General features: G+C 48.6%; 1 protein-coding gene across 3 annotated transcripts in view; it reads right to left on the reverse strand.

Annotated features, from left to right (window-relative positions):
• The window catches only part of KNL1 (kinetochore scaffold 1), a 431,776-nt gene that overhangs the window by 382,462 nt on the left and 23,877 nt on the right, over positions 1-25,437 (reverse strand). For all 3 annotated transcript variants that reach the window (XM_063947793.1, XM_063947791.1, XM_063947792.1), the window contains one exon: positions 19,471-19,501. In XM_063947793.1, coding sequence (XP_063803863.1) covers positions 19,471-19,481 — 11 coding nt within the window. In that variant the 5' untranslated portion in view covers positions 19,482-19,501. The remainder of the gene's footprint in view (positions 1-19,470; positions 19,502-25,437) is intronic.

The raw sequence follows: 25,437 nt of genomic DNA on the forward strand, positions 1-25,437 counted from the left end.
CGAGTCAGATTTCCTGACTCCAGCCCTCCTGGAAACATATTTTCAGGGCCCTGACAACGTCTAGCAACTTGGAGTCCTCCAAGTCCCTAGTAGCCGCAGGCACCACAAATAGGTTGGTTCAGGTGAAACGCTGAAACCACCTTAGGGAGAAACGGAGGACGAGTCCTCAATTCCGCCCTGTCCGAATGGAACATCAGATAAGGGCTTTTTCAGGATAAAGCCGCCAATTCTGACACGCGCCTGGCCCAGGCCAGGGCCAACAGCATGACCACTTTCCATGTGAGATATTTTAACTCCACAGATTTAAGTGGCTCAAACCAATGTGACTTTTGGAACCCAAAACTACATTGAGATCCCAAAGTGCCACTGGAGGCACAAAAGGAGGCTGTATATGCAGTACCCCTTTTACAAACGTCTGAACTTCAGGGACTGAAGCTAGTTCTTTTTGGAAGAAAATTGACAGGGCCGAAATTTGAACCTTAATGGACCCCAATTTCAGGCCCATAGACACTCCTGTTTGCAGGAAATGTAGGAATCGACCCAGTTGAATTTCCACCGTCGGGCCTTACTGGCCTCGCACCACGCAACATATTTTCGCCAATTGCGGTGATAATGTTTTTGCGGTTACATCCTTCCTGGCTTTGATCAGGATAGGGATGACTTCATCCGGAATGCCTTTTTTCCTTCAGGATCCGGCGTTCAACCGCCATGCCGTCAAACGCAGCCGCGGTAAGTCTTGGAACAGACAGGGTCCTTGCTGGAGCAGGTCCCTTCTTAGAGGTAGAGGCCACGGATCCTCCGTGAGCATCTCTTGAAGTTCCGGTTACCAAGTCCTTCTTGGCCAATCCGGAGCCACGAATATAGTGCTTACTCCTCTCCATCTTATCAATCTCAGCACCTTGGGTATGAGAGGCAGAGGAGGGAACACATACCCTGACTGGTACACCCACGGTGTTACCAGAGCGTCTACAGCTATTGCCTGAGGGTCCCTGGACCTGGCGCAATACCTGTCGAGTTTTTCCCAACGGTTTATAATCATGTGGAAGACTTCTGGGTGAAGTCCCCACTCTCCCGGGTGGAGGTCGTGCTGAGGAAGTCTGCTTCCCAGTTGTCCACTCCCGGAATGAATACTGCTGACAGTGCTATCACATGATTTTCCGCCCAGCGAAGAATCCTTGCAGCTTCTGCCATTGCCCTCCTGCTTCTTGTGCCACCCTGTCTTTACGTGGGTGACTGCCGTGATGTTGTCCGACTGGATCAACACCGGCTGACCTTGAAGCAGAGGTCTTGCTAAGCTTAGAGCATTGTAAATGTCCCTTAGCTTCAGGATATTTATGTGAAGTGATGTCTCCAGGCTTGACCATAAGTCCTGGATATTCCTTCCCTGTGTGACTGCTCCCCAGCCTCGCAGGCTGGCATCCGTGGTTACCAGGACCCAGTCCTGAATGCCGAATCTGCGGCCCTCTAGAAGATGAGCACTCTGCAACCACCACAGGAGGGACCCCTTGTCCTTGGTGACAGGGTTATCCGCTGATGCATCTGAAGATGCGACCCGGACCATTTGTCCAGCAGGTCCCACTGGAAAGTTCTTGCGTGGAATCTGCCGAATGGGATTGCTTCGTAGGAAGCCACCATTTTACCCAGTACCCTTGTGCATTGATGCACTGAGACTTGGCTCGGTTTTAGGAGGTTCCTGACTAGCTCGGATAACTCCCTGGCTTTCTCCTCCGGGAGAAACACCTTTTTCTGGACTGTGTCCAGGATCATCCCTAGGAACAGAAGACAAGTCGTCGGAACCAGCTGCGATTTTGGAATATTTAGAATCCAACCGTGCTGCAGCAACACTACCTGAGATAGTGCTACACCGACCTCCAACTGTTCCCTGGATCTCACCCTTATCAGGGAATTGTCCAAGTAAGGGATAACTAAAATTCCCTTCCTTTGAAGGAATATCATCATTTCGGTCATTACCTTGGTAAAGACCCGGGGTGCCGTGGACCATCCATACGGCAGCGTCTGAACTGATAGTGACAGTTCTGTACCATAAACCTGAGGTACCCTTGGTGAGAAGGGTAAATTTTGACATTAAGGTAAGCATCCTTGATGTCCCGAGACATCATGTAGTCCCCTTCTTCCAGGTTCGCAATCACTGCTCTGAGTGACTCAATCTTGAATTTGAACCTCTGTATGTAAGTGTTCAAAGATTTTAGATTTAGAATCGGTCTCACCGAGCCGTCCGGCTTCGGTACCACAACAGTGTGGAATAATACCCCGTTCCCTGTTGCAGGAGGGGTATCTTGATTATCACCTGCTGGGAATACAGCTTGTGAATGGCTTCCAAAACTGTCTCCCTGTCAGAAGGAGACATCGGTAAAGCCGACTTTAGGAAACGGCGAGGGGGAGACGTCTCGAAATCTAATTTGTACCCCTGAGATATCACCTGAAGGATCCAGGGGTCTACTTGCGAGTGAGCCCACTGCGCGCTGAAACTCATTGAGACGGGCCCCCCACCGTGCCTGATTCTGCTTGTTAAGCCCCAGCGTATACTGAGGGCTTGGCAGAGGCGGGAGAGGGTTTCTGTTCCTGGGAACTGGCTGATTTCTGCAGCCTTTTTCCTCTCCCTCTGTCACGGGGCAGAAATGAGGAACCTTTTGCCAGCTTATCCACGAAAAGACTGCGCCTGATAATACGGCGTCTTCTCATGTTGAGAGGCGACCTGGGGTACAAACGTGGATTTCCCAGCTGTTGCCGTGGCCACCAGGTCTGAAAGACCGACCCCAAATAACTCCTCCCCTTAATAAGGCAATACTTCCAAATGCCGTTTGGAATACGCATCACCTGACCACTGACGTGTCCATAACCCTCTACTGGTAGAAATGGACAACGCACTTAGACTTGATGCCAGTCGGCAAATATTCCGCTGTGCATCACGCATATATAGAAATGCATCTTTCAAATGCTCTATAGGCAAAAATATACTGTCCCTATCTAGGGTATCAATATTTTCAGTCAGGGAATCCGACCACGCCAACCCAGCACTGCACATCCAGGCTGAGGCGATTGCTGGTCGCAGTATAACACCAGTATGTGTGTAAATACATTTTAGGATACCCTCCTGCTTTCTATCAGCAGGATCCTTAAGGGCGGCCATCTCAGGAGAGGATAGAGCCCTTACAAGCGTGTGAGCGCTTTATCCACCCTAGGGGGTGTTTCCTAACGCACCCTAACCTCTGGCGGGAAAGGATATAATGCCAATAACATTTTAGAAATTATCAGTTATCAGGGGAAACCCACCCATCATCACACACCTCATTTAATTTCTCAGATTCAGGAAAACTACAGGTAGTTTTTCCTCACCGAACATAATACCCCTTTTTGGTGGTACTCGTATTATCAGAAGTGTGTAAAACATTTTTCATTGCCTCAATCATGTAACGTGTGGCCCTACTGGAAGTCACATTTGTCTCTTCACCGTCGACACTGGAGTCAGTATCCGTGTCGGCGTCTATATCTGCCATCTGAGGTAACGGGCGCTTTAGAGCCCCTGACGGCCTATGAGACGTCTGGACAGGCACAAGCTGAGTAGCCGGCTGTCTCATGTCAACCACTGTCTTTTATACAGAGCTGACACTGTCACGTAATTTCTTCCAACAGTTCATCCACTCAGGTGTCGACCCCCTAGGGGGTGACATCACTATTACAGGCAATCTGCTCCGTCTCCACATCATTTTTCTCCTCATACATGTCGACACAAAAGTACCGACATACAGCACACACACAGGGAATGCTCTGATAGAGGACAGGACCCCACTAGCCCTTTGGGGAGACAGAGGGAGAGTTTGCCAGCACACACCAGAGCGCTATATATATACAGGGATAACCTTATATAAGTGTTTTTCCCCTTATAGCTGCTGTATAGTTAATACTGCGCCTAATTTGTGCCCCCCTCTCTTTTTTAACCCTTTCTGTAGTGTAGTGACTGCAGGGGAGAGCCAGGGAGCTTCCCTCCAACGGAGCTGTGAGGGAAAACGGCGCCAGTGTGCTGAGGAGATAAGGCCGCCGATAAGGGGGCGGAGCCTATCTCCCGTTTTTTTTATGTATTTTGGCAGGGGTTAAATGCATCCATATAGCCCAGGAGCTATATGTGATGCATTTTTTGCCATCCAAGGTGTTTATTATTGCGTCTCAGGGCGCCCCCCCCCAGCGCCCTGCACCCTCAGTGACCGGAGTGTGAAGTGTGCTGAGAGCAATGGCGCACAGCTGCAGTGCTGTGCGCTACCTTGTTGAAGACAGGACGTCTTCTGCCGCCGATTTTCCGGACCTCTTCTGCCTTCTGGCTCTGTAAGGGGGCCGGCGGCGCGGCTCTGGGACCCATCCAAGCTGGGCCTGTGATCGTCCCTCTGGAGCTAATGTCCAGTAGCCTAAGAAGCCCAATCCACTCTGCACGCAGGTGAGTTCGCTTCTTCTCCCCTTAGTCCCTCGATGCAGTGAGCCTGTTGCCAGCAGGTCTCACTGAAAATAAAAAACCTAAACTAAAACTTTCACTAAGAAGCTCAGGAGAGCCCCTAGTGTGCACCCTTCTCGTTCGGGCACAGAGATCTAACTGAGGCTTGGAGGAGGGTCATGGGGGGAGGAGCCAGTGCACACCAGATAGTCCTAAAGCTTTCTTTAGATGTGCCCAGTCTCCTGCGGAGCCGCTACTCCCCATGGTCCTTACGGAGTCCCCAGCATCCACTTAGGACGTTAGAGAAAAAAATAAGAATTTACTTACCGATAATTCTATTTCTCGGAGTCCGTAGTGGATGCTGGGGTTCCTGAAAGGACCATGGGGAATAGCGGCTCCGCAGGAGACAGGGCACAAAAAGTAAAGCTTTTCCAGATCAGGTGGTGTGCACTGGCTCCTCCCCCTATGACCCTCCTCCAGACTCCAGTTAGGTACTGTGCCCGGACGAGCGTACACAATAAGGGAGGATTTTGAATCCCAGGTAAGACTCATACCAGCCACACCAATCACACCGTACAACTTGTGATCTAAACCCAGTTAACAGTATGATAACAGAGGAGCCTCTGAAAGATGGCTCCCTAAACAATAACCCGAATTAGTTAACAATAACTATGTACAAGTATTGCAGATAATCCGCACTTGGGATGGGCGCCCAGCATCCACTACGGACTCCGAGAAATAGAATTATCGGTAAGTAAATTCTTATTTTCTCTATCGTCCTAGTGGATGCTGGGGTTCCTGAAAGGACCATGGGGATTATACCAAAGCTCCCAAACGGGCGGGAGAGTGCGGATGACTCTGCAGCACCGAATGAGAGAACTCCAGGTCCTCTTTTGCCAGGGTATCAAATTTGTAGAATTTTACAAACGTGTTCTCCCCTGACCACGTAGCTGCTCGGCAGAGTTGTAATGCCGAGACCCCTCGGGCAGCCGCCCAAGATGAGCCCACCTTCCTTGTGGAATGGGCCTTAACAGATTTAGGCTGTGGCAGGCCTGCCACAGAATGTGCAAGTTGAATTGTGTTACAAATCCAACGAGCAATCGACTGCTTAGAAGCAGGCGCACCCAACTTGTTGGGTGCATACAGTATAAACAGCGAGTCAGATTTTCTGACTCCAGCCGTCCTTGAAATGTATATTTTTAAAGCTCTGACAACGTCCAACAACTTGGAGTCCTCCAAGTCGCTTGTAGCCGCAGGCACTACAATAGGCTGGTTCAGGTGAAACGCTGATACCACCTTAGGGAGAAAATGCGGACGCGTCCGCAGCTCTGCCCTATCCGAATGGAAAATTAAATAAGGGCTTTTATAAGATAAAGCCGCCAGTTCAGATACTCTCCTGGCGGAAGCCAGGGCCAGTAACATAGTCACTTTCCATGTGAGATATTTCAAATCCACATTTTTTAGTGGTTCAAACCAATGGGATTTGAAGAAATCTAAAACTACATTTAGATCCCACGGTGCCACCGGAGGCACCACAGGAGGCTGTATATGCAGTACTCCTTTGACAAAAGTCTGGACCTCAGGGACTGAGGCCAATTCTTTTTGGAAGAATATTGACAGGGCCGAAATTTGAACCTTAATAGATCCCAATTTGAGACCCATAGACAATCCTGATTGCAGGAAATGTAGGAAACGACCCAGTTGAAATTCCTCCGTCGGAGCACTCCGATCCTCGCACCACGCAATATATTTCCGCCAAATGCGGTGATAATGCTTCGCGGTGACTTCCTTTCTTGCCTTAATCAAGGTAGGAATGACTTCTTCTGGAATGCCTTTTCCTTTTAGGATCTGGCGTTCAACCGCCATGCCGTCAAACGCAGCCGCGGTAAGTCTTGAAAGAGGCAGGGACCCTGTTGAAGCAGGTCCCTTCTCAGAGGTAGAGGCCACGGATCGTCCGTGACCATCTCTTGAAGTTCCGGGTACCAAGACCTTCTTGGCCAATCCGGAGCCACTAGTATCGTTCTTACTCCGCTTTGCCGTATGATTCTCAATACCTTTGGTATGAGAGGCAGAGGAGGAAACACATACACCGACTGGTACACCCAAGGTGTTACCAGCGCGTCCACAGCTATTGCCTGCGGATCTCTTGACCTGGCGCAATACCTGTCCAGTTTTTTGTTGAGGCGAGACGCCATCATGTCCACCATTGGTCTTTCCCAACGGTTTATTAGCATGTGGAAAACTTCTGGATGAAGTCCCCACTCTCCCGGGTGAAGATCGTGTCTGCTGAGGAAGTCTGCTTCCCAGTTGTCCACGCCCGGGATGAACACTGCTGACAGTGCTATCACGTGATTCTCCGCCCAGCGAAGGATCCTGGCAGCTTCTGCCATTGCACTCCTGCTTCTTGTGCCGCCCTGTCTGTTTACATGGGCGACTGCCGTGATGTTGTCCGACTGGATCAACACCGGTCTTCCTTGAAGCAGAGGTTCCGCCTGGCTTAGAGCATTGTAGATTGCTCTTAGTTCCAGAATGTTTATGTGAAGAGACTTTTCCAGGCTCGACCACACTCCCTGGAAGTTTCTTCCTTGTGTGACTGCTCCCCAGCCTCTCAGGCTGGCGTCCGTGGTCACCAGGATCCAATCCTGTATGCCGAATCTGCGGCCCTCCAATAGATGAGCCCTCTGCAACCACCACAGAAGAGATACCCTTGTCCTTGGAGACAGGGTTATCCGCAGGTGCATCTGAAGATGCGACCCTGACCATTTGTCCAACAGATCCCTTTGGAAAATTCTTGCATGGAATCTGCCGAATGGAATTGCTTCGTAAGAAGCCACCATTTTTCCCAGGACTCTTGTGCATTGATGTACAGACACCTTTCCTGGTTTTAGGAGGTTCCTGACCAGGTCGGATAACTCCTTGGCTTTTTCCTCGGGAAGAAAAACCTTTTTCTGAACCGTGTCCAGAATCATCCCTAGGAACAGCAGACGAGTTGTCGGCATTAATTGGGATTTTGGAATATTCAGAATCCATCCGTGCTGCTTTAGCACCTCTTGAGATAGTGCTAATCCCATCTCTAGCTGTTCTCTGGACCTTGCCCTTATTAGGAGATCGTCCAAGTATGGGATAATTAATACGCCTTTTCTTCGAAGAAGAATCATCATCTCGGCCATTACCTTTGTAAAGACCCGAGGTGCCGTGGACAAACCAAACGGCAGCGTCTGAAACTGATAGTGACAGTTTTGTACAATGAACCTGAGGTACCCCTGGTGTGAGGGGTAAATTGGAACGTGGAGATACGCATCCTTGATGTCCAAGGATACCATAAAGTCCCCTTCTTCCAGGTTCGCTATCACTGCTCTGAGTGACTCCATCTTGAACTTGAACTTCTTTATGTACAGGTTCAAGGACTTCAGATTTAGAATAGGCCTTACCGAGCCATCCGGCTTCGGTACCACAAATAGAGTGGAATAATACCCCTTCCCTTGTTGTAGAAGAGGTACCTTGACTATCACCTGCTGAGAGTACAGCTTGTGAATGGCTTCCAAAACCGTCTCCCTTTCGGAGGGGGACGTTGGTAAAGCAGACTTCAGGAAACGGCGAGGTGGATCTGTCTCTAATTCCAACCTGTACCCCTGAGATATTATCTGCAGGATCCAGGGATCTACCTGCGAGTGAGCCCACTGCGCGCTGTAATTTTTGAGACGACCGCCCACCGTCCCCGAGTCCGCTTGAGAAGCCCCAGCGTCATGCTGAGGCTTTTGTAGAAGCCGGGGAGGGCTTCTGTTCCTGGGAAGGAGCTGCCTGTTGCTGTCTCTTCCCTCGACCTCTGCCTCGTGGCAGATATGAATAGCCCTTTGCTCTCTTATTTTTATAGGAACGAAAGGGCTGCGGTTGAAAAGTCGGTGCCTTTTTCTGTTGGGGAGTGACTTGAGGTAGAAAGGTGGATTTCCCGGCTGTGGCCGTGGCCACCAAATCTGATAGACCGACTCCAAATAACTCCTCCCCTTTATACGGCAAAACTTCCATATGCCGTTTTGAATCCGCATCGCCTGTCCACTGTCGCGTCCATAAAGCTCTTCTGGCCGAAATGGACATAGCACTTACCCGTGATGCCAGTGTGCAGATATCCCTCTGTGCATCACGCATATAAAGAAATGCATCCTTTATTTGTTCTAACGACAGTAAAATATTGTCCCTGTCCAGGGTATCAATATTTTCAATCAGGGACTCTGACCAAACTACCCCAGCACTGCACATCCAGGCAGTCGCTATAGCTGGTCGTAGTATAACACCTGCATGTGTGTATATACTTTTTTGGATATTTTCCATCCTCCTATCTGATGGATCTTTAAGTGCGGCCGTCTCAGGAGAGGGTAACGCCACTTGTTTAGATAAGCGTGTTAGCGCCTTGTCCACCCTAGGAGGTGTTTCCCAGCGCTCCCTAACCTCTGGCGGGAAAGGGTATAATGCCAATAATTTCTTTGAAATTATCAGCTTTTTATCAGGGGCAACCCACGCTTCATCACACACGTCATTTAATTCTTCTGATTCAGGAAAAACTATAGGTAGTTTTTTCACACCCCACATAATACCCTGTTTAGTGGTACCTGTAGTATCAGCTAAATGTAACGCCTCCTTCATTGCCAAAATCATATAACGTGTGGCCCTACTGGAAAATACGGTTGATTCGTCACCGTCACCACTGGAATCAGTGCCTGTGTCTGGGTCTGTGTCGACCGACTGAGGCAAAGGGCGTTTCACAGCCCCTGACGGTGTTTGAGGCGCCTGGACAGGCACTAATTGATTGTCCGGCCGCCTCATGTCGTCAAACGACTGCTTAAGCGAGTTGACGCTATCCCGTAATTCCACAAATAAAGGCATCCATTCTGGTGTCGACCCCCTAGGAGGTGACATCCCCATATTTGGCAATTGCTCCGCCTCCACACCAATATCGTCCTCATACATGTCGACACACACGTACCGACACACAGCAGACACACAGGGAATGCTCTACACGAGGACAGGACCCACTAGCCCTTTGGGGAGACAGAGGGAGAGTCTGCCAGCACACACCAAAAAAGCGCTATATATGACAGGGATAGCCTTATAATAAGTGCTCCCTTATAGCTGCTTTATATATATCAAAATATTGCCATTAAATTTGCCCCCCCTCTCTGTTTTACCCTGTTTCTGTAGTGCAGTGCAGGGGAGAGACCTGGGAGCCGTCCTGACCAGCGGAGCTGTGAGAGGAAATGGCGCCGTGTGCTGAGGAGATAGGCCCCGCCCCTTTTCCGGCGGGCTCGTCTCCCGCTATTTTGTGAATCCAGGCAGGGGTTAAATATCTCCATATAGCCTCTGGGGGCTATATGTGAGGTATTTTTAGCCTTTTAATAGGTTTTCATTTGCCTCCCAGGGCGCCCCCCCCCCAGCGCCCTGCACCCTCAGTGACTGCGTGTGAAGTGTGCTGAGAGGAAAATGGCGCACAGCTGCAGTGCTGTGCGCTACCTTTAGAAGACTGCAGGAGTCTTCAGCCGCCGATTCTGGACCTCTTCTTACTTCAGCATCTGCAAGGGGGCCGGCGGCGCGGCTCCGGTGACTATCCAGGCTGTACCTGTGATCGTCCCTCTGGAGCTGATGTCCAGTAGCCAAGAAGCCAATCCATCCTGCACGCAGGTGAGTTCACTTCTTCTCCCCTCTGTCCCTCGTTGCAGTGATCCTGTTGCCAGCAGGAATCACTGTAAAATAAAAAACCTAAGCTAAACTTTCTCTAAGCAGCTCTTTATGAGAGCCACCTAGAATTGCACCCTTCTCGGCCGGGCACAAAAATCTAACTGGAGTCTGGAGGAGGGTCATAGGGGGAGGAGCCAGTGCACACCACCTGATCTGGAAAAGCTTTACTTTTTGTGCCCTGTCTCCTGCGGAGCCGCTATTCCCCATGGTCCTTTCAGGAACCCCAGCATCCACTAGGACGATAGAGAAAATACCCAAATAAAAAACAGAACACAGACACCTTGAAAGTAAAAAAGACAAACACAGACAGACACAGACAGACAAGACAGACAAACAACACAGACAGACACAGACAAACACAGACAGACAGACAGACACAGACAGACAGACAAACACAGACAGACAGACAAACACAGACAGACAGACAAACACAGACAGACAGACAAACACAGACAGACAGACAGACAAACACAGACAGACAGACAGACAAACACAGACAGACAGACAGACACACAGACAGACAGACCAAGACAGACCAAGACAGACCAAGACAGACCAAGACAGACCAAGACAGACCAAGACAGACCAAGACAGACAGACCCAGACAGACAGACCCAGACAGACAGACCCAGACAGACGACACAGACAGACGACACAGACAGACGACACAGACAGACGACACAGACAGACGACACAGACAGACGACACAGACAGACGACACAGACAGACGACACAGACAGACGACACAGACAGACGACACAGACAGACGACACAGACAGACGACACAGACAGACGACACAGACAGACAACACAGACAGACAACACAGACAGACAACACAGACAGACAACACAGACAGACAACACAGACAGACAACACAGACAGACAACACAGACAAGACAGACAGACGGTGACACGAAGCACTCGGTCCTCTTCTCCAGTAGAATCAATCCAGGGGTACCTGTAAATAAAATTATACTTACAAAAAAATCCGGGGTAGATCGGTCCTCTTCTTAAAAGTTATAATCCAGAGATTTGGTAAAATAAAAAAATGAAAAACCGGTCCACGAACTGAAAGGGGTCCCATGTTTACACATGGAACCCCTTTCTCCATCTGGCGGGACCTCCCCCGTGACTCCTGTCAAAGAGGGTCCCTTCAGCCAATCAGGGAGCGCCACGTCATGGCACTCTCCTGATTGTATCTACAGTGCGCAGCCTGACTGAAAGTTCAGGCACGCACAGCCAAAGTAGCGCAGTGCCGCTCCATTGTATCCAATGGTGGGAACTTTGCGGTCTGCAGTAGACCGCGAGGTTAAGTGGGGCCAACCACACACACATATATACATACTCCAAGGTGTCAGGCTCTCCAGCCACATGTAGCAACGGATGCCTTCGCGATGATAGATACACAGGTACACCGGGTGCGGCACTCCCGAACACAATAACGACTCTTATAAACAGCTGTACTTAGCAGCTAAGTACAGCTGTTTATAAGAGTCGTTATTATGTTCAGTAGTGCGGCACCCAGTGTTCCTGTATGTATGATAGAGAGAGCCTATGTACCTTGTGTATGTTCACCAATCGTGGTGATGGGTATAGTATATAGTTATAACGTTAGGTGCTGCTAGGTTTTTGACTATAACGGCATCCCGCTAGTCATACCTAATGCCTGTAAAAGTACCAGTGGGAAACAGGGTAACGGGCTTGTTGTTAATACTTACCGCCGGAGATGGTTGATGTGCACTTGTCCCGGCTCAGCTTCCATCCCTTTTCCCTCTGGTGTACCTCTTGTCTTCTTAGGTGCGTGTCTGCGGTGCACAGTCCCAGCTCGGCTGCCGCTGATCTCCCCGGCTCATTCTCAGCTACTTCCAGTTTTCGCGGTCACGTGATCCGGCGCTGTTCTGTGTTCACGGGCTCTTTTTCTCTGGCCAGGGAGGGAGAAGTAGACGTTCAGGGTGTAAATGTCCTTGGTCGTTTGTGGGCTTCGGTCCTCAATTAGGTTACCTGACCATTTAGCAATGGCTTTAGTGATCCTTGCACATGCAATAGTGGCTCTGTGGGCCACCCCAGCAGCTGTGTACAATGATTTGAGTGTAGTCTCAATTTTACGATCAGCCGTGTCTTTCAGGGAGGCTGCACCAGGAACAGGCAATACAATTTTATGCGACAGCCTTGAGACTGATGCGACCACCATCGGTGGATTTTCCTATTTTTTCCTATCCTCCAGAGCAAAAGGAAAAGAGGAGAGCAACCTTTTAGGGATCTGAAATTTATCAGGGTTAACCCATGGTTCTTCAAAACAGGGTATTCAATTCCTTTGATGCAGTAAAAGTGACCAAGGACTTATTTTTTACATTAAAATAAGATTTCTCACCTTTTCAGGAATATCCAGAACATCTCTGATAGCCTCTATAGGAGCATCTATTCCCTGTGACAGAGCTGCATCCCCCCTCTGAGTCCACCTCCACCTCCTCCATGTCTGACCTGTCAGAATCAGACAGCGGGTATGGGCCGGAGATCGCTTTTGTGGACAAATGAGAGGGGATTGAGACGCCGTCTTGATGAGAGAGTCTCTGTTCATAAACTCGTCCACAGTCTGTTTTAAGTATTGCGTCTCTTCCTCATTGCGGGACAATTTTGTAGAAAGAGTTGAGATCATTCTTTTGAGAAATATCCCATTCCGGTTCAGCCCCGCTAGCCTGTGAACCCAGAGTACCCAGTAGTGAGCCCCCTGGTGAAGAGGAACACTTCGGTACAAGAAACACACACTCTTTGCCTGACATAATGTAAATGTGACAGCACACACACACACACACACACACACACACACACACACACAGGAAAGGTTAAGCACAATTAACCCACAAATAGCACTTCAGGGAGACAGTTATTTGGAGCCGGCACCGCGCCCATATCGCTAATGCAAAGCTTAGACGGGTCGCAGACCAAGTACCCTGATAAGGGACTTAGTGTACTAACAGTTGCTCCCCCCCTGCTATAACCCCCTGGTACCACTGAAGTAATCTGGAGTCACACCGGAGGAGCTGCGCGTCCATGTCCTGTCAGCCTCTGTGTCCACTGCAGAGGGAAAAATAGCGCTGGAGAGCTGCTGGATCCTGCCGGAGACGCATTCCGCCCCGTTTAGAAGCCGTGCGCCTCCGTACCCTCATGCCGCCATAAAGGCCGGCGTCTGTTAGGGGTGGTGGCATGCTGCGGGAAAGTACACTCGCTGTGGTGGGTTCTTGTGAATAGTTCCCTCAGGAGCTCAGTGTCCTGTCAGCAGAGAACGGGACCATTAACCCTTCAAGAAGTTGAGCCATCACATATCAAACTTGTAAAACTTCGCAAAGGTGTTTGAACCCGACCAAGTAGCAGCTCGGCAAAGCTGTAATGTCGAGACCCCCACCCCCTTCCCCCTCCCCCCGGGCAGCCGCCCAGGAAGAGCCCATCTTTCTGGTAGAATGAGTTTTCACCAATTTCGGTAGAATGAGCCTGCTGAATCGTATTACAGATCCAGCGCGCAATAGTCTGCTTGGAAGCAGGAGCCCCATTCTTATTGGAAGCCCAGAGGACAAACAGAGCCTCTGTTTTCCTAATCTGCGCCGTTCTGGCGACATAGATTTTAAAAACTCTAACCACATTGAGAGACTTCGATTCCGCCAAGGAGTCAGTAGCCACTGGCACCACAATAGGCTGGTTTACGTGAAATGATGAAACCACTTTTGGCAGAAATTGCTGACGAGTTCTCAACTCCGCTCTATCAGCATGGAAGATTAAATAGGGGTTTTTGTGAGACAAAGCCGCCAACTCAGACACCCGCCTTGCGGACGCCAAGGCCAACAACATGACTACTTTCCAAGTAAGGAATTTTAACTCAAGCTTACGCAAAGGTTCAAACCAATGAGATTGCAGGAACTGCAATACCACATTAATATCCCACGGTGCCACAGGAGGCACAAATGGAGGTTGGATGTGCAGCACGCCCTTCATGAAGGTCTGAACTTCTGGAAGGGAGGCCAATTCTTTCTGAAAGAAAATTGATCAGGCCGAAATTTGTACTTTAATGGAGCCTAACTTTAGGCCCGCATCCACACATGCTTGCAAAAAAATGGAGTCAACGCCCCAGCTGAAATTCTTCCGTAGGAGCCTTCTTGGATTCACACCAAGACACATATTTCCTCCTAATACGGTGGAAATGCTTTGCCGTTACTTCTTTTCTAGCCTGAAGAAGTGTGGAAATGACTTCACTGGGAATACCCTTTCGGGCTAGGATTCGGCGTTCAACCGCCATGCCGTCAAACGCAGCTGCGGTAAGTCTTGATACACGCATGGTCCTTGTTGTAACAGGTCCTCCCGTAGAGGAAGAGGCCAGGAATCTTCTATGAGCAACTCCTGTAGATCAGGATACCAGGCCCTTTTTGGCCAATCCGGAACAATGCGTATCACCTGAACCTTTGTTCTTCTTATAATCTTTATAACCTTTGGAATGAGTGGAAGTGGAGGGAACACATAGACCGACCGAAACACCCTCGGTGTCACTAGGGCGTCCACCGCTATTGCTTGAGGGTCCCTCGACCTGGAACAATATCTCTGAAGTTTCTTGTTGAGGCGGGACGCCATCATGTCTATTTGAGGAATTCACCAACGACTTGTCACTTCTGCAAAGACCTCTTGATGAAGACCCCACTCTCCTAAATGGAGATAGTGTCTGCTGAGGAAGTCTGCTTCCCAGTTGTCCATCCTGGAATGAAGACTTGACAGAGCGCTTGCATGTCTCCCCGCCCAGCGAAGAACTTTCGTGGCCACGGCCATCGCAGCTCTGCTCTTTGTTCCGCCCTGGCGGTTTATGTGCGCCACTGCTGTTATGTTGTCTGACTGAATCAAGACGGGCAGACCGCGAAGATGTTCCGCTTGCAGAATGCCGTTGTAAATGGCCCTTAATTCCAGAATGTTTATGTGCAGACAAGCTTCCTGGCTTGACCATTTTCCCTTAAAGTTTCTCCCCTGTGTGACTGCTCCCCAGTCGCGGAGACTTGCATCTGTGGTCACCAGGATCCAATCCTGAATCCCGAACCTGCATCCCTCCAGAAGGTGAGAACTGTGCAGCCACCACAGAAGTGAGACCCTGGTCCTGGAAGATAGGATTATTTTCCGGTGCATGTCCAGGTGAGACCCAGACCACTTGTCCAACAGGTCCCACTGAAACACCCTGGCATGGAACCGGCCATATGGAATGGCCTCGTTGGCCGCCACCATCTTCCCCAGCAACCGAGTGCATTGAAGAATCGACACACTTGCCGGTTTCAGAAACTGTTTTACCATGTTCTGTATTTCCAGAGCCTTTTCCACTGGAAGAAAAAAACTCTGGAATTCTGTATCCAGAATCATACCCAGGAACGAAAGCCGTGTCGTCGGAACCAACTGTGATTTTGGCAAGTTTAGGAGCCAACCATGTTATTGCAGAATCGTCAGTGAGAGCACAACATTTTTCAGCAATTGCTCCTTGGATCTTGCCTTTATGAGGGGATCGTCCAAGTACGGGATAATTGCGATTCCCTGCTTGCGCAGGAGAACCATAATTTCCGCCATAACCTTGGTGAAAATCCTCGGAGCCGTGGACAGCCCAAACGGCAACGTCTGAAATTGGTAATGACAATCATGAACAGCAAACCTCAGGTATGCCTGATGTGGAGGATATATGGGAACGTGTAAGTAGGTATCCTTTATGTCGACCGACACCATAAAATCCCCCTCCTCCAGACTGGAGATCACTGCTCGGAGAGATTCCATCTTGAATTTGAATTTTTTTAGAAAGAAATTGAGGGATTTTAGGTTCAGATTCGGTCTGACTGAGCCATCTGGCTTCGGGACCATGAACAGACTCAAATAAAAACCCTCCCCCTGTTGTGACGGGGGTACTGTGACAATGACTTCATTTTGACACAGGTTTAGAATTGCAGCGCATACTACCTCCCTTTCTAGAAGAGAAGCTGGCAAGGCCGATCTGATAAATCGGTGAGGGGGCACGTCTTGAAACTCTAATTTGTACCCTTGGGTTACTATTTCTAATATCCAAGGATCCAGGTCCGAGAGCACCCAGACCTGACTGAAGAGTTTGAGACGTGCCCCCACCGGAGCGGACTCCCGCAGAGGAGCCCCAGCGTCATGCGGTGGATTTGGTAGAAGCCGGAGAGGACTTCTGCTCTTGAGAACTTGCCACAGCCTGTGACCTTTTTCCCTTTCCTCTTCCTCTCGCAGCAAGGAAGAAGGACCCTCGTCCTTTTTTGTATTTATTGGGCCGAAAGGACTGCATCTGATAGTGGGGCGTTTTCTTTTGTTGTGCAGGAACATAAGGTAAAAATTATGACTTACCCGCGGTAGCCGTAGATAGCAGGTCAGTGAGGCTGTCACCAAACAAGACACTACCGTTAAACGGTAGAGACTCCATAGTCTTCTTAGAGTCAGCATCAGCATTGCATTGATGAATCCACAATGCCCTCCTAGCCAAGACTGCCATGGAATTGGCCCATGATCCCAAAAGGCCAATATCCCTTGCAGCTTCCTTTAAAATATGCTGCAGCGTCCCCAATATGAGTCAGAGAGAGTCAAAAGTATGCTATCCCTGTCTAGGGTATCTATCTCAAATGACAAGTTATCTGCCCACTTTTCAATAGCGCTACTCACCGATGCCGAAGCAACGGCAGGCCTGAGTAGCGAACCCGTAGTGACATAAATTGATTTTAGTGTATTTTCCTGCTTACGATCCGCAGGATCCTTTAGGGCTGCCGTGTCAGGAGACGGAAGCGCCACCTTTTTGGACAGACGCGATAGAGCTTTGTCCACCGTGGGGGTTGACTCCCACTTTTTCCTGTCCCCAGAGGGAAACTGATATCCCACTGGAATTCTTTTGGGAACCTGTACCTTCTTGTCAGGATTTTCCCAAGCCTTTTCAAAAAGAGCGTTCAGTTCATGAGAGGGAGGAAACGTTACCTCAGGTTTCTTTCCTTTATACATACAGACCCTAGTATCAGGAACAGCACGGTCCTCTGATATGCAATACTTCTTTTATCGCCACAATCATGTACTGAATGCTCTTAGCCAGTTTAGGATATAATCTGGCATCACTATAGTCGACACTGGAATCAGAGTCCGTGTCGGTATCTGTATCTGCTATCTGGGTTAATGCACGTTTCTGTGACCCCGAAGGGGTCTGAGCTTGTGACAATGCATCCTCCATGGATTTCCTCCATGTCTGGTTCTTAGACTCGGATTTATCTAATCTCTTAATCAACCGAGCCACATTTGCATTCAAAACACTCAACATATTTACCCAATCAGCCGTCGGCGATGCCGACACGGTCACTCCCACAGCCTTTTCTGTCCCCACTCCAGCCTCCACCTGGTAAGAGCACTCAGCCTCAAACATGTCGACACACGTGTACCGACACCCACAACCACACTGGGCTATAGGAGACAGACCCACAGCAAAGCCTGTTAGAGAAACACAGAGGGAGTTCTGCCAGCTCACAACCCAGCGCCTGTCCCGGTTCTAAAGCGAGTAATATACTGCCCAGACCTGTAAGCGCTTTAAAATTTAAACAAATTAGCACCAAATCTCTTGTGCCTCCCCCCCTGTTTTGCACCCTGTTACTTGTACAGTAGTGTGGGAGGCCAGGCTCAGCACCTCTGCAGCTTCTGTGAAGAGAAAATGGTGCTGGTCAGCTGTGAGGGCTAAGCCACGCCCCCTTAATGGCGCGCTTCAGTCCCACTTAATTTCACATATTTATACTGGCGGGGGTCTGTAATTAGTGCCCAGGCGCTGTATACACTCTTGCCAGTCGCTATTTGAGGATTTATGCTGCACAGGGCGCCACCCCCCTGCGCCCTGCAAAGCCATTCTGTATGTGGGAGCATGGCGTGCAGCGCGGCCGCTGCTCGTCACCTCAAAAGCCGTCTTCTGCCGTCACTGAAGTCTTCTGATCTTCTTTTACTCACCCGGCTTCTGACTACTGGCTCTGCAAGGGGTTTGACGGCACGGCTCCGTGAAACAAGCTTCTAGGTGTACCTAGCGATCAGACCCTCTGGAGCTAATGGTTTCCGGTGGGCTAAGAAGCAGAGCCTTGAAACTCACAGAAGTAGGTATTTTTTCTGAGAAACTCTGGAGAGCTCAGTGTGCATCCAGTCTCACTGGGCACAGAATCTAACTGGAGTCTGGAGGAGGAGCCAGTTCACACCCCTTTTGAAGTCTTAAAGTGCTTATGTCTCCTGCGGATCCAGTGTATACCCCATGGTTCTTGAAGCATCCCCAGCATCCTCTAGGACGTATGAGAAAAATGCAGAAAACTCTTCAGGAGCTACCTTCAGCGTGTCCGGCTCCTCCGGGCACATTTTGTAAACAGAGTCTTGTAGGAGGGTCATAGAGGGAGGAGCCAGCCCACAGTATCAAATTCTTAAAGTGCCCATGGCTCCTAGTGGACTAGTCTATACCCCATGGCACTAAAATGGACCCCAGTATCCTCTAGGATGTTTGAGAAAATATGAAACATTTAAAAATGTTATCATTGATCTTCCACATCACCTATGATATAATCACAGACAACACCTGTAACCTCTCTTACTCAGAAGGATGTCAGAGAAAGGTGCCATGTTATTGTTCGTATTACGCTGTATATACAGTAATGTAACTTTAAACAAAATACCTTTTTCACACTATAATCCCAGATCCAACCCAGGATTTTGAACACGTTTACACCGTGCTCTGACCATGGTTGATCCCGGGTCGGACCCATTTACATTGCACACAAGTGCAGTATCAACTTTTCTGCCGGTACTTGGAGAGGTCATCTCCAAGTACCAGTGTTCCTGCTCCTCCCATACTGTAAACAGGACCCGGATTGGATTGTTCACACAGGCCCCCAATTACACGGGTCATTCCAGTGTCCAACCTAAGTCGCTACTAGGTTGGATTCTCAGTCACTCGACAGAGTTTTTTCAGGGACCCCTTCACACCCGTTATTTCGGCAGTGTGAAAGGGGCATAACATACAACGCAATAACTACCATTAGGTAGTTTTTATAAGAATTAGTAATTGACAAATGCACAAGCTTGAATAAGCCAATACATTATAATTATTTTATTTATTTTTTTAAAGCCACACTTCGATAACAAGCTTAAAAACACACTTATTGTAAGCTGTATTGTATGTATCAATTGTACACTAAGCAATTTAGGTGGCAGGGTATGGAGGAAATCTCACTACTTTCTAATATAGCATTGTGAATTCTTGCAGTGTACTTACTTGCCATCCATTTCTTGAAAAACAAAATACCCTGGGGGAGGAAAGATACAATTTGTTACTAATGTGATTACATACATATACGAAGACTTTGTCATCTGGGGCTGTTAAGGTTGCCCAAGCTAGCAGTGCTGCCATAAGCACATAAAGAGCAGAACTCTGCTAATAAGTTTTGAGGGATCTGTCTGGCACAACTTAAAGAACATAACCAAAAACTAAATTTAGTTTGGTTGAAACAGTGGTGCTCAACCTCAACCCTCAAGTATCTCTAATACCCCTTTCACACATACAGCTATGTCCAAGCACATCAACCCAGGATTTCTACACCTGTGAACGGACACATTCCGGGTTCACGATCCTGCTCCCGACCAGGGTCATAGAGCTAAGACCCAGGAAATTGCAGCTACTAGATTCGGCAAATTTCCAGCTCTTAAGTCTGAAAGCGGAATAACAGGTGATGTTTTGAGGATTTCTGTCTGTGGAAGCAGGTGGGATAATTTCTGACCCAGCAAAATAAATTACCTCACCTGTGTATGATTAAAGAAATCTGCAAACATTACTGTTGGTGGTACTCGAGTACTGGGATTGAAAACACACACACCCCCCCCCCCCCCCCCCCCCCCCTGGGATGGACTTAACCAAAACGAGAGAAAACTTAAAAATTTGACAAACGCAATGACATGGCCCCCATAGAAATGAGATTAAAAGGCTTGGTTACACAAGCAATGTCTTACTAACATATTGAACACTGTATAGATACTTAACAGACCAATGGCAGGTTCAATGTGGACTACATAGTGCAGATCTGAAATGACCAAATTTTAAAAAGTCAAACACCAGTCATCAGCCATCCAGAGATACACTTCTACCAAGAGAAGAGTATCACTTTCTAATGGATAACTTTGGGTCACCCCTTCAATGTCATAGTGATACCAATTTCATTTGCAGTTATTGCATGGATGTGAGAAAATCTTAACATAGATTGGGGGGGAGATTCAATTGTGCAATGCGCCCCCCTGCTGGCTGTCTATAGTAATGGGTATCAAAGCAAATCAATTGTTGCTCTGATCAGGTGTCCATTGGCCACAGAAGTCACATTTTTTCTCCCAGTCTTCAGAGTTGTGTGTGGGAAAAGTCCGTAGATTGCGCACCCAAACCCAGACTTTAGACGTCCAATAGAGCTCTTTAGGCGGGATTAGCTATGCAGTGCTTTCAGCTGTATTCTAATGCTATAGGCTGTCAGCAGGGTGCGCTCGGCACAATTGAATTCCCCCCATAGTGTATAAATCCCCCAAAAATTCCCACTTGGTTGGAATATATACTTTTGTGGGTCCTTGAGACACATTTAAAAATAAAAATGGGATATTGAGTCAATATTTCTGGCACCATTCAATAGTTCCAGGCAGAACAGAAATTGACTGGAACAAGTAGATTAGTGTTCCCATAAGGCCCTAAGCCAATTTTAAAATGACAAGTAAGTACTGGGCACAACCCCAAAAGTAATGGACGATTGTTGTGGAACCAAGTTGTGCCACCTTTGGCGCGCATTAGTGCCCTCAGTCATTCCACATCAAATCAGTTTAAAAAAAAAATCAAAAATTCTACCCTACAATATCTAATGTCAATTAAATTTGGAATAATAAAGGCTGCCATGGGTGTCCCAAACCCTAAGGTGCAATACACACTAGGTCAGTGATTTTCAACCTTCTTTTACTTGCGGCACACCGAACAATATTTTAAAATTGCCAAGCCACCCCATCAGTTCCCCACAGAAAAAAAAAAAAAAAAACACACATTGGCCTTCATAGTAAAAAAAAAAATCCACACATACATTGGCCTACACAGAAAAAACAATCACATTGCTCCCCACATAAATCATATTGCTCCCTATATAAATGCTATTGCTCCCCACATGAATTATTCACATTGTTCCCCCCATAAATTCTATTGTTCCCCACAGGAGAAGAAAACCCCCAAATATTAGCCCCTACTGGTCAGCTGTCCACCTCCCTGTCCCTCAGTGGGGGGGGGTTTGTTCATAGTGGAGTGCTGCGAATACTGAGCAGCGGGCTGTCGGGCAGGTGTGGGTGGGCAAGGAAAGCTGTGTATGCAGGCGGGAACTGGAAGATGTGTATACAGGCGGGTGGGCTGGCTGGATGGTGAGACGTGGCGGCCGTGACCTATGATATCACACCGCCGCGTCTACAAGGCATACGTCACGGCCGGAGCACGACTGATCCTCTAAGAAGAGCCCGGGCCAACAGTTCACTCTGAAGGTGCAGGAAGCTGCTTGAAGCTGCTCTGGCTTCGCGGCACACCTTGCAACTGGTCGTGGCACACTGGTTAAAAAAGCCTGCACTAGGTGATACTTTAGAAGTCGCCTGTGTATGCAGGTAAATTTGGACTCCTCGTCCAAAAATGGCATGTTCGGGCAGGCCGCTGAACAATATTGGTAGCGATATCATTAAGTGTGTACGCACTATGCCGGCCACCCGGGAGGGTAGGGGAAACACTTGGCGATATCCCTCATGGAGCAAATAGTCTAGTGCATATCCACCCTAAGGCTGATAAGCTCACTGGTTTTGAAGTTCTTTGCCTTTAAAGCTGCATTTTGTTTTATGAAAAATGTGCTATTTATTAAGGATTTTCAGATTGCATTTCCAGTTCACCTAATTGAGCCAGGTAGTTGGACAAGGTCTCATTTTAAACCTCTATTTATGGGATACTAATACTACTAATTAATATATTTTGAATGTTCCAATAAAAGTCAAACATTTTAAGTTATCAAAAAATAAGATTTTAAACCTACCGGTAAATCTTTTTCTCCTACTCCGTAGAGGATGCTGGGTACTCCGGAAGGACCATGGGGATAGACTGGCTCCGCAGGAGACATGGGCACTAAGAAAGAACTTTAGGTATGGGTGTGCACTGGCTCCTCCCTCTAACCCCTCCTCCAGACCTCAGTTAGAGAAACTGTGCCCAGAGGAGACTGACAGTACGAGGAAAGGATTTTAGTTAATCTAAGGGCAAGATTCATACCAGCCCACACCATCCACACCGTATAACTTGGGATATACCAACCAGTTATCAGTACGAAACACAGCATTAGTCCGAGACTGAGGAGCACTGTAACATAACCCTTATGTAAGCAATAACTATATACAAGTCTTGCAGAAATAGACCGCACTTGGGACGGGCACCCAGCGTCCTCTACGGACTAGGAGAAAAAGATTTACCGATAGGTTTAAAATCTTATTTTCTCTTACGTCCTAGAGGATGCTGGGGACTCCGTAAGGACCATGGGGATTATACCAAAGCTCCCAAATGGGCGGGAGAGTGCAGATGACTGCAGCACCGATTGAGCAAACATGAGGTCCTCCTCAGCCAGGGTATCAAACTTGTAGAATTTTGCAAAAGTGTTTGAACCAGACCAAGTAGCAGCACGGCACAGCTGTAATGCAGAGACCCCTCGGGCAGCCGCCCAAGAAGAGCCCACTTTCTTGGTGGAATGGGCCTTTATTGATTTTGGCAACGGCAATCCAGCCGTAGAATGAGCCTGCTGAATCGTGTTACAGATCCAGCGAGCAATAGTCTGCTTGGAAGCAGGAGCGCCAACCTTGTCGGCTGCATACAGTATAAACAGTGCTTCTGTTTTCCTGACCCTAGCCGTTCTGGCCACGTAAATTTTCAAAGCCCTGACCACATCAAGGGACTCTGAATCCTCCAAGTCTCGCGTAGCCACAGGCACCACTATAGGTTGGTTCATATGAAAAGACGAAACCACCTTTGGCAAGAATTGAGGACGGGTCCGCAATTCCGCTCTATCCATATGGAAAACTAAATAGGGGCTTTTATGAGACAAAGCCGCCAACTACGACACTCGCGTAGCCGAAGCCAAGGCTAACAACATGACCACTTTCCAAGCGAGATATTTTAACTCCACCGCTTTAAGTGGTTCAAACCAGTGACTTAAGGAAACTCAACATCACGTTCAGGTCCCAAGGTGCCACTGGAGGTACAAAAGGAGGCTGAATATGCAGCACTCCCTTCACAAAAGTCTGTACTTCTGGGAGAGAAGCCAATTCCTTCCGAAAGAAAATGGACAGGGCCAAAATCTGAACCTTTATGGAGCCTAATTTTAGGCCCAAAGTCACTCGTGTCTGCAGGAAGTGAAGGAAACGGCCCAGATGGAATTCTTCCGTAGGAGCATTCCGGGCCTCACACCAAGAAACATACTTTCGCCATATACGGTGATAATGTTTTGCTGTCACGTCCTTCCTAGCCTTTATCAGAGTAGGAATGACCTCATCCGGAATGCCTTTTCCGCTAGGATCCGGCGTTCAACCGCCATGCCGTCAAACGCAGCCGCGGTAAGTCTTGGAACAGACTGTTGTAACAGGTCCTGTCTTAGAGGGAGAGGCCACGGATCTTCTGTGAGCATTTCCTGCAGATCCGGATACCAGGCCCTTCTTGGCCAATCCGGAACAATGAGAATTGTCTGTACTCTTTTTCTTATTATTCTCAACACCTTGGGGATGAGAAGAAGAGGAGGAAACACATAGACCGACTGGAATACCCATGGTGTCACGAGGGCGTCCACTGCCACCGCCTGAGGGTCTCTTGACCTGGCGCAATACCTCTGTAGTTTTTTGTTGAGGCGGGACGCCATCATGTCCATCTGGGGCAGTCTCCACTGACTTGCAATCTGTGCGAAGACTTCCTGATGAAGTCCCCACTCTCCTGGATGTAGATCGTGTCTGCTGAGGAAGTCTGCTTTCCAGTTGTCCACTCCCGGAATGAACACTGCTGACAGTGCGCTTACATGATTTTCCGCCCAGCGAAGAATCCTGGTGGCTTCTGCCATTGCCACTCTGCTCCTTGTGCCGCCTTGGCGGTTTACATGAGCCACTGCGGTGATGTCTGACTGAATCAGAACCGGTAGGTCACAAAGCCAAGTCTCCGCTTGACGAAGGGCGTTGTATATGGCCCTCAGCTCCAGGACGTTGATGTGAAGACAAGTCTGCTGGCTTGACCAAAGACCTTGGAAGTTTCTTCCCTGTGTGACTGCTCCCCAACCTCGGAGACTCGCGTCCGTGATTACCAGAATCCAATCCTGAATGGCGAACCTGCAACCCTCTAGAAGGTGAGCACTCTGTTGCCACCACAGGAGAGAGACACCCTTGCCCTGGGGGACAGGGTGATCAACTAATGAATCTGTAGATGTGACCCGGTCCACTTGTCCAGTAGGTCCCATTGGAAGGTCCTCGCATGGAACCTGCTGAAGGGAATGGCCTCGTAAGATGCCACCAACTTCCCCAGGACTCGTGATGCACTGACACCTGTTTTGGCTTCAATAGGTCCCTGACCAGAGTCATGAGTTCCTGGGCCTTTTCTATCGGAAGATAAATCCTTTTCTGGTCCGTATCAAGAATCATGCCTAAGAAGGTCAAACGAGTTGTAGGAACTAACTGACTTCGGGATATTGAGAATCCAGCCGTGTTGTTATAACACCTTCAGTGAAAGTGACACGCTGTTCAACAACTGCTCTCGTGATCTCGCTTTTATGAGGAGATCGTCCAAGTACGGGATAATTGTGACACCCTGCTTGCGCAGGAGCACCATTATTTCCGCCATTACCTTGGTGAAAATCCTCGGGGCCGTGGAAAGCCCAAACGGCAACGTCTGAAATTGGTAATGACAATCCTGTACCGCAAATCTCAGGTACGCCTGATGAGGTGGATATATGGGAACATGAAGGTATGCATCCTTTATGTCCAGGGATACAATAAAATCCCCCCCTTCTAGGCTGGCAATGACCGCTCTGAGCGATTCCATCTTGAACCTTTTTAAGTATAGGTTCAAGGATTTAAAATTTAAAAAATCGGTCTGACCGAACCGTCCGGTTTCGGGACTACAAATAGGGTTGAGTAATACCCCCTCCCTTGTTGAAGCAGGGGAACTTTGACCACC

Source organism: Pseudophryne corroboree, chromosome 12, assembly GCF_028390025.1.
Source record: "Pseudophryne corroboree isolate aPseCor3 chromosome 12, aPseCor3.hap2, whole genome shotgun sequence".
NCBI lineage: Eukaryota > Metazoa > Chordata > Amphibia > Anura > Myobatrachidae > Pseudophryne > Pseudophryne corroboree.